General features: G+C 38.0%; 1 protein-coding gene across 1 annotated transcript in view; it reads right to left on the reverse strand.

Annotated features, from left to right (window-relative positions):
• Positions 1-7: 7 nt before the first annotated feature.
• The window catches only part of LOC107666903 (ETS translocation variant 4-like), a 26,072-nt gene continuing 15,730 nt past the window's right edge, over positions 8-10,349 (reverse strand). Inside the window, exons 6-13 of the mRNA XM_016458414.1 lie at positions 8,247-8,456; positions 7,420-7,710; positions 5,528-5,755; positions 4,705-4,991; positions 2,815-2,862; positions 1,888-2,060; positions 895-996; positions 8-350 (exon numbers count right to left, since the gene is read on the reverse strand). Coding sequence (XP_016313900.1) covers positions 123-350; positions 895-996; positions 1,888-2,060; positions 2,815-2,862; positions 4,705-4,991; positions 5,528-5,755; positions 7,420-7,710; positions 8,247-8,456 — 1,567 coding nt within the window. The 3' untranslated portion in view covers positions 8-122. The remainder of the gene's footprint in view (positions 351-894; positions 997-1,887; positions 2,061-2,814; positions 2,863-4,704; positions 4,992-5,527; positions 5,756-7,419; positions 7,711-8,246; positions 8,457-10,349) is intronic.

A 10,349-nucleotide genomic window follows, 5' to 3' on the forward strand; every position in this document is an offset into this window, starting at 1 on the left:
GGAAATTAATTTAATCAAAAAAAAAAAACATAGCCTTATATACAAGTGGATGGGGTGGGCATGTGCAATAGGTGCAGCGGGTAGTAAACTGGGATGGGGAACATGGGAGAATGTTGGTAGCATTAGTACATGTAGCCTTTGGAGTACGACTGAGGGCCCATGTTGGTGGCAGCTGGTTCAGACGGGTAAGACACCCCCTCATCGAGGTGAGACAGCGGCACAGTGTCCTCCTCGTTGACGTAGCGTTCGAATTCTGCCTTCAGACTTGGCCGCTGATTGTCAGGAAAAGCCAAGGATATCAGAGCCTCCGGCTCACACACAAATTTGTAAACATAACACTCACACGCCACCTGGAAACAAAAAACAAGTTTTTAAATATTTCATAATCAAAAACAATAACCCTCATGTTCTGTTTGGGACCCCAAACTAATTTTTAACATCTCAAAAAAACATGATTAACATGGAAGTATCAGGTTGATACAAAATGAATTGTTAGATCATCCATGAAAAATGTTTCTGTTTGCGGTTAATTTGACACCCTAGAAATAAAAGTGGAAATGAAATGCATATATCATATGTAATTATGTAATGAATTTTCAGATGATGCACATTTAATTTAATTTTGTTTTATTGTATTCGAAATGTATTTTGTATCATGTGTTTTTGCTGGTGTCAAACTGACACCAGACAGAAACAACATTACTTGATTAGATAAAATTGAAATTTTGGAATTAGGTTATTATTATTATTATTAATTTTACACAAATCATTCTGGAGTCTATATTTGGAGTCTCTGCGATCCCAAATAGAGAGTAAAGTAAATCCCAACCCAACGTAAAGGTTGAAGTGAAGAAAAAAATTGCATAGGAGACAATAAAATATGATATGCAATACCTTTTGCATAATTCTCTTCTCATAATAGTAGCCCAAAGAACGACTCAGTTTGTCGTAATTCATGGCTGGACGGTTCTTCTGCATCCCCCAGAGTCTTGCCACCTAGAGTGTCAAAATAAGTCATAACACAAACCATAAGAGCAGGAAATGACTGTACTGCAGTGACTTAATTTGAACACAAGAGGTCCTTTGTGACTGTACAACAACTGAACTATGAAAAGGAAGGGCGAGTCCCCACAAAATAATGCAGTTCCCTTTATATAACCAAAGAAGCGTTTACCACTAAACGCTGACCAAAACACCACACGGTGCACAGCTCAAACTGCTAGTTGTCAAACCTAGAGGAAATACTAATTTATCCCAAACTTTAAAGATCAACTTGAGGGCCCTAGAAAATTTTTTTGTTCCATCTTGGGCCAGTAGACATTTAAAGAACAAATTGTTTGGTCTTCAACAGAGCTCTATGCTTTAATTCCGATAGTAACATTTTGGCTGTAATGAATGATTCATGTGTATGGTTGAGCAGAATTGATGGATTTATCTCTGCAGGATAGTTTGCTGAGTCATGCCATTTAGCCGTCTACTGACAACAGACAATAGGAGGTTAACGCTCTCGTCTCGACTGCTGCGGTGTGCTTAGACTCCGGCAAAATGGAAGGTTGTAATATTTGGTAATGGAGCCATTCTCCATTTTATTTCACTATGCTGTTAAGTGGGGTAAATAATGCATGGCAGCTAATGGAAAACTGGCATTGTGTAGATGTGATCTTAGACCCTGGGGAACTATGAGCTGATTGCAAGCAAATCTCTGAAACCCATTGTTTATTCTCGCTATAGTTTGTGAAGGCTGAATGAACACTGCATCAAATTGATCTAAACCTCCCAGTATTCATATTGTCATCTTAGATCTTTGAATGATCAATTGCTATTAAAGTTTTCTGGATATAAAAACATATTTTGCCTTCTGAGAACTCTTAAAAGCCCAATTTTTACCTCCTCTGGCTCAATGAGTTTGAACTCCATGCCACGGCCGGTCCATGCAATGAAGTGAGCATTGCCAGGGTCGTCGAGGAGGGCCACCAAAAACTGCCAGAGCTGAAGTGAGCCACGGCGCTGATAGGGGGCGCCTTCACGAAACACACCGCCTCCTTCCTGCTTCACCTCACCTGAGCAAAGGAAAAGAGATTGTCCATTAATTCACCTATAGATAGCAATCATATATCAAAACTTTTTATCCAAGCTAAGACACATGGTGATAAGGACTTGATTTGAAATTGCAAATATTCATAGAGTGGGGAGACCACATTGAAAATCTGAGATTCAAAATCTAATTTAAACCTACTAAACAAATTTTAGGATTTTAAAAAATGTGTTAAAGAAGAAATGTTATGAACTGAATTAGAAATGTTTAGGAATCTGCACTCTTTCTCTTTTCACATCGATACAGCTCTTTTTCTGTACACTTTCTAGGTCGCTAATCAAATAAGCAAATTTGTGACGCTGATCACGTGAACTCCTTTGTAGAGACGGTCAGATGTTCTTGCTTCCACTGAAGCACAAGATGCTCTTTGGATCATTCTCAAATCATGCTGGAGAATGTAATCATCAGGTTTTATATTATAAAACCTCATATTTATATTTATATTTATATTAATTTTTCAATTCAATTTTCCATTCTGATTGTTATGCTGGGGACAATTTGTAATGGAAAAATAAAAATAAAAAATGAATGAATACATTTTCAGTAATGGTCTCAGACTTTTGGGCACCACTTTATTGATTTTGTTTCTCATTTTTGTGTGTTGTAGTTTTAATTACAGCACTTCATTTCATTGTATGAGCTTGGTACTTGAACAGATTATTTGAATTTGAAATGAATACCTATTGTATGAAAATAGCATCTGGACCAGTGAGACTTACCTTCAAATTTCTCAGGAACAACGCGGGAATCATTTTCAAACATGTGACCTAGTAAGATAGGACAAGGGAATTATTAGTAGTTCAATGTGGATACCAAGACAATCCAATTGAGTTACAGGTATATTGTGCTAATGCATGAATGGTTAGTCATTAATAATAATGAGCATGGGCTGCATGATTGGGGAAATATCTAATTGTGATTTTTCAGATATAATAAAAAAATAATAATAATAGAAAGTGTACTATTATTATTATTAAAGAGATTAAACATAATAAGAATGATTACTAATGTCAAACTTTACTATAAAACAAAAAAATTGAATAGGACCCAAACTTGCAGCACATGCATTGTTTTTTTTCCCATTTAGTGCAGGCCGCTTTAGGATGCTGAAAACACCCGATCTTGAATTGCTCACGTGTAAATAAACACAGTGCCGCACTTCACTCTGAAACGCATGTATTTATTTAAACCACAGCCTTTGCGATTTAATAATCACACCAAGTCATTTCTTGTTATCAGGTTTATTTAGCTTTAATCATGCAGCCCTACTACGTTGTACAAAAGTGTTGGTATGGTTTCTTATTGGTGTTAGTTTGTATTTCTCTCTATTTTTGTTCTGTAGCAGAGCAGCAGCCACCGGCCTGGTCAGGGATGAAACTACTGATAACGGCCTGTACTCCACCTCAGATAGGGCACATATCCTCACACAAACATCCTTTTGTTCCAGACTAACTCATCCCAAGCTGCCACATTTCTGCACGTATGAATCTGAGCTAAGTAGCATCAGACTTTCTCAGTGATATTAGTGAAAAACAGTTTTATTTTAGTATTCTTTAAATACTGCTTTTATTTGTATCCGGTTTTCATTTTATTTTTGGTCATTTATGTGCTTTTGTCATTTTTATTCGTTTTTGAGGGTTTTGTTTTATTTCAGTTTTTAGTAATTTTAGGACTTCAACTTATTTTATTTCAGTTAGTTACCAAGGTAACATTTCAAATTTTTGTTTAAATCTTTTAAGTTTAACATTTTCAGATAATATTTGTGTTTATGTGCTTTATTCAATTATGGAAATGTTAATTAATCATTTCAATAGTTTTAGTTAACAAAAACATCACTGGACAAAGTAGTACCTCGAAAAAACTAAAAGGATACGAAACAACCCAGAAAAAGTCATGCTTCCTTTTTTTCCACTTAAAATAATCGGGTAACGATTATTTTCGGGTAATGAACTGGTAACTTTGTTTTTAAGCTAATCTATGTGCAATGTTTGTTAGATCACTGTTGTTTGTAGTCTTTCCCAGAGCACTGATAAGTTGGACCTGCGCAGGGTGTTGTGTTTCAACCCTGTGTCAGTCGCTAAACCCGAGTGTGAGGAGGTGAGTTCGCTGTGTTGTGAGTATATGGTCCGAACCCCCCGGCTACAACACAACCCTCCCACCTCCCGCCCGCTCGACCAAGCCAGCGCACAGGCTCAGGTTACCGAGGCTACGCTCATTTTTCCATTATGAGTTCATCTGCCTGCAGAAAAAGGAAGCCGCTGCTGCAACACTACACCCGCGAGCGCTCCGCTGGGGATTCTAGTCTTTCCAGTGCCCTCCATTTTCTCAATGAAATTCCTATGCCTCCCTCCCTCTCAAAGAACACAGGCAGAAAGGGAGGGGCAAAGGAGCAGGAGCGGGGAGAAGTACAGAAACACTGTTGAGACCTTTGCAAAGTGTCAGTGGATGTGGAAGTGGAGAACCGCAAACAGAATCTCTTTGGAAAAAAAGACTTTTTGGTTTTGCCGACCAATTTACTGTTTACATTAGTGGCCTAATGTGGTTGGATTTTTCAGGAAGAGAAAGGCGAATAAATTCACTATGTGTCATCAGTCTTTTGGCTCACATACCAGGTTCGTAAGTGTAGTCAGTGGGTTCCTGTTTGACCATCATATGGGCAGGAGGAAACCTCTGATGCTGTGGCCCGGCCATGTGGGCCGCTCGGTCGTACAGAGGGTCCATGTACTCCTGCTTGAAGTTCTGCTGAGGAGGATAAGGCGAACACGGGTCAGAGTGTTGCCGATGGTAACCACCACCTCCGCCCCCGGTGGCATGGGCAGGATGTATACGCTGCAGGGCCTGGCCTTGGGAAGCGAATGGTGGGCACACCTCAGCAGAGCCGGAAGGGAACCTGGAACTGGGAGGGAAAACGAGACCTTGATTAACACATAGGCTCTGAAAAATGCTTTTGCAATGCAAGGATGCCTTGTTAACTGTTCTCTTTTGATGGTGAAAAAAAACTGATGAATAAAACCGATATTTTATGTTATGACAAATAAGCAATAAAGAAAGTAAGAAAGTTTTCAATAAGAAAACATTTTAAACTTAGAATTTTAGTCTAAAATTCAGTCGTTTTAAATGTTATAAAGTAAATTTGGCATCACAACATTGTAAAGTATGAGAATTGAATATTTGCTACATAAATCTAAAAAAAGATTACATTTAACAGTGTTTTTAAAGATTAATTTTAAGTAAGAGTTAAATGACGGAAAAGGTCATTTAAATGAAAAACAGAGGAAATAAACATGCACAATTAAATATCCATATGGATTCACTTGTATTTAAAATGACTGATTTTAGTTTTTCCACAGATAACCGATATGATACCGATATATGCATTGCATACCTTCTTAAAAGTAAACACACCTACACATTCTTTATCATTATTGTTACCTGGGGTTCATGGGGTAACTGTGGCTGTGGCAGGCGTGGGATTGGCTGGCTGAGGGTGTATTCATGTACCCTGACTCCGGCCGAGTTCCCACTGTTGTTTTTGGGGAGTAATGCTGCATAGGAGACCTAGGTGTCCCTGGACAAGAGCTCTTAGATCCTCCTGCTGCTGCTGCTGTTGCTGCCACAGCTGCTCTCTTCTGCTCATAGGCACTGCAGGGCACACAGACACTTTTTCAATAAGTCAACAATGCATTTCTTTCCTGTTACATGCATGAGATCATGTACGGACGTATCTTCGACTATTAACATTTTTTATGTCTCGGGGGTAGATTTTTATTAAAAAAAATTCTCTGTTTAAATAAGGGTCACATTAAAAGTAGAAAAGTATATGTATAGGCTTTTGTTTTATGTTTGAGCCAGACGTTCATTCTTAAAATATGAGAATATATAATGAAAATATTTATTAATCATTTTTAAAACATAATCTAAACAAAGTGGAAAAACTATTTTTATATTAATGTCAAAATTATAATATTTCTTACACAAATTCTGACCCTCAGATGTGTTCTCATTTTTTATTATGTGTGAAAATATTATTTAGTTGTATTTAATTAAATAAAATGTGAAATCAGCCTTAGCAAGACAAGTCTGCTGTTTTATTTAATAAATTGTTTAAAATGCTGTTTTAATGCTTAAAATATCGTGCATAGGGCTAAAAGTGCGTGCAGTAAACCTGTTCACGCCAACAAAGTATGTTTGAGAAAGAAGCATCAAGTGAGAGGCATCAAGCAACAGCATTCAGCTTTTGACTGACCTGGGTTTTATTTTAGTATTCTTTAAATACTGCTTTTATTTTTATCTTTCCGGTTTTCATTTTATTTTTGGTCATTTATGTGCTTTTGTCATTTTTATTCATTTTTGAGGGTTTTGTTTTATTTCAGTTTTTAGTAATTTTAGGACTTCAACTTATTTTATTTCAGTTAGTTATCAAGGTAACATTTCAAATTTTTGTTTAAATCTTTTAAGTTTAACATTTTCAGATAATATTTGTGTTTATGTGCTTTATTCAATTATGGAAATGTTAATTAATCATTTCAATAGTTTTAGTTAACAAAAACATCACTGGACAAAGTAGTACCTCGAAAAAACTAAAAGGATACGAAACAACCCAGAAAAAGTCATGCTTCCTTTTTTTCCACTTAAAATAATCGGGTAACGATTATTTTCGGGTAATGAACTGGTAACTTTGTTTTTAAGCTAATCTATGTGCAATGTTTGTTAGATCACTGTTGTTTGTAGTCTTTCCCAGAGCACTGATAAGTTGGACCTGCGCAGGGTGTTGTGTTTCAACCCTGTGTCAGTCGCTAAACCCGAGTGTGAGGAGGTGAGTTCGCTGTGTTGTGAGTATATGGTCCGAACCCCCCGGCTACAACACAACCCTCCCACCTCCCGCCCGCTCGACCAAGCCAGCGCACAGGCTCAGGTTACCGAGGCTACGCTCATTTTTCCATTATGAGTTCATCTGCCTGCAGAAAAAGGAAGCCGCTGCTGCAACACTACACCCGCGAGCGCTCCGCTGGGGATTCTAGTCTTTCCAGTGCCCTCCATTTTCTCAATGAAATTCCTATGCCTCCCTCCCTCTCAAAGAACACAGGCAGAAAGGGAGGGGCAAAGGAGCAGGAGCGGGGAGAAGTACAGAAACACTGTTGAGACCTTTGCAAAGTGTCAGTGGATGTGGAAGTGGAGAACCGCAAACAGAATCTCTTTGGAAAAAAATACTTTTTGGTTTTGCCGACCAATTTACTGTTTACATTAGTGGCCTAATGTGGTTTGATTTTTCAGGAAGAGAGAGGCGAATAAATTCACTATGTGTCATCAGTCTTTTGGCTCACATACCAGGTTCGTAAGTGTAGTCAGTGGGTTCCTGTTTGACCATCATATGGGCAGGAGGAAACCTCTGATGCTGTGGCCCGGCCATGTGGGCCGCTCGGTCGTACAGAGGGTCCATGTACTCCTGCTTGAAGTTCTGCTGAGGAGGATAAGGCGAACACGGGTCAGAGTGTTGCCGATGGTAACCACCACCTCCGCCCCCGGTGGCATGGGCAGGATGTATACGCTGCAGGGCCTGGCCTTGGGAAGCGAATGGTGGGCACACCTCAGCAGAGCCGGAAGGGAACCTGGAACTGGGAGGGAAAACGAGACCTTGATTAACACATAGGCTCTGAAAAATGCTTTTGCAATGCAAGGATGCCTTGTTAACTGTTCTCTTTTGATGGTGAAAAAAAACTGATGAATAAAACCGATATTTTATGTTATGACAAATAAGCAATAAAGAAAGTAAGAAAGTTTTCAATAAGAAAACATTTTAAACTTAGAATTTTAGTCTAAAATTCAGTCGTTTTAAATGTTATAAAGTAAATTTGGCATCACAACATTGTAAAGTATGAGAATTGAATATTTGCTACACAAATCTAAAAAAAGATTACATTTAACAGTGTTTTTAAAGATTAATTTTAAGTAAGAGTTAAATGACGGAAAAGGTAATTTAAATGAAAAACAGAGGAAATAAACATGCACAATTAAATATCCATATGGATTCACTTGTATTTAAAATGACTGATTTTAGTTTTTCCACAGATAACCGATATGATACCGATATATGCATTGCATACCTTCTTAAAAGTAAACACACCTACACATTCTTTATCATTATTGTTACCTGGGGTTCATGGGGTAACTGTGGCTGTGGCAGGCGTGGGATTGGCTGGCTGAGGGTGTATTCATGTACCCTGACTCCGGCCGAGTTCCCACTGTTGTTTTTGGGGAGTAATGCTGCATAGGAGACCTAGGTGTCCCTGGACAAGAGCTCTTAGATCCTCCTGCTGCTGCTGCTGTTGCTGCCACAGCTGCTCTCTTCTGCTCATAGGCACTGCAGGGCACACAGACACTTTTTCAATAAGTCAACAATGCATTTCTTTCCTGTTACATGCATGAGATCATGTACGGATGTATCTTCGACTATTAACATTTTTTATGTCTCGGGGGTAGATTTTTATTAAAAAAAATTCTCTGTTTAAATAAGGGTCACGTTAAAAGTAGAAAAGTATATGTATAGGCTTTTGTTTTATGTTTGACCCAGACGTTCATTCTTAAAATATGAGAATATATAATGAAAATATTTATTAATCATTTTTAAAACATAATCTAAACAAAGTGGAAAAACTATTTTTATATTAATGTCAAAATTATAATATTTCTTACACAAATTCTGACCCTCAGATGTGTTCTCATTTTTTATTATGTGTGAAAATATTTTTAATATCTCTAATTACCAATTTCAAATATAGGCCCTATACTGATATTAAAGCATCTGATTAATGAAATCAATACATTCTGTGTGCTCTCTTTTGTTTTATCCCAATATAAAAAAAATAAAATGAAATAAAAAAATGTGGTCTTTGACCTAAAATGAGTTTGACACCTCTGGTGATCGTAATCTGTCACGTAAGGCTATAAACCTGGCAACATATAGATTTAAATAATGCTGTCCTTACATACGAGTGCATTTGCATTCACACCTCCCTTCAAGCTACATCTAAGAGTGAAAAACCAGTAGCATTGTACCTAAATGACAAGAGTGTCTCCATTCAGGATGAGCTTTTAGAGACAGACTGGGCTAGAGGTGGGAGCTGGACTTTACATATGTAAATAGCACGATTCAGTGACGAGGATAAGGGGTCAAAGGTTATGGTCATGGTTGAGTGCTTTAGGAAGTAGGGGATCATTATGGAAGGCCATTCGGTCAACTCCCACCACAAACAAATCTCAGGACCCCGATACCCCCCTGCTCTATACAAAAAAAAAAAAAGAAGATCCACCAGCTGTGACAGTTATGGTGGCCTTAGCTAAGAGCTCTGGGGGATCGTCCTCAGAGAGTGTGTTAAAGTACAAGTAATCACTAATCAGTTTGTTTTGAATAAAAGTACCATTGTTGAAACTGTGAGCCTTTGAGCTGTGTTTTGGATCAAGAAAATCAGATTTCAGTCACTGTTAAAGCAGGACAACTTTGCTTTTGAGTTAAACCTTTTGATCAAAAGATCATCTGGACAGTATTGTATATTCACGTCAGGCTCACATCCTGGACATTTTCATCTTATGACAGCTACAGTTGAGGCCATCCATATCAACTCAACAGGTACAATGTACCAAAATTTGAGTAATAATATCTGAAGACTATAAGCCTATCATATTATACCAGAGGAACGTGACTGCTGTGGCCTGTCATCAGATAAAACACAAATCCTGAGCAGAACAAGTCTTTATACAAAGAGTGTTTGATAAAAACACTGGAAAATAAAGGATTATCGTATTGCGTTATTCGGGTGTGATATGAGTGAATCCTTCATGCGTGTTTGATATTTGAGCTGATGTTGTGATAAAATCTGATTTCAGATAGCAGTCTGCTTAAGAGTGAGTGAAGAGATGCTGCCTGGCGTCCCACTGGCTATTTGAGACCAACAGGGACAAATCAATAAGAACAACAAGGATGCCAATTATGTCTAAATTGCTTAAAGGTTGAAATGGCAGTATTGATTTTGGGCAGCCCACTTAACACAGCTCTCAAAGCTGGCTTGTTTCTTTTTAAGTACAGCCTGTTATAGGAAGTACATCAGGTGTTTAACTGAAGTAAAAATGGCAGGATTGCAAAACAGAAAGTCACTATTATCAGTGGCGGCTCGTGGGTTTTAAAATAGAGGAGGCACACTAATTGTATTGGTCTGGGATCCCTGCCGATTATTATTATTATTATTTGCTTAACCAC

The sequence above is a fragment of the Sinocyclocheilus anshuiensis genome, unplaced genomic scaffold (assembly GCF_001515605.1).
Source record: "Sinocyclocheilus anshuiensis isolate Anshui unplaced genomic scaffold, SAMN03320099.WGS_v1.1 scaffold1160, whole genome shotgun sequence".
In the NCBI taxonomy this organism is placed as follows: domain Eukaryota; kingdom Metazoa; phylum Chordata; class Actinopteri; order Cypriniformes; family Cyprinidae; genus Sinocyclocheilus; species Sinocyclocheilus anshuiensis.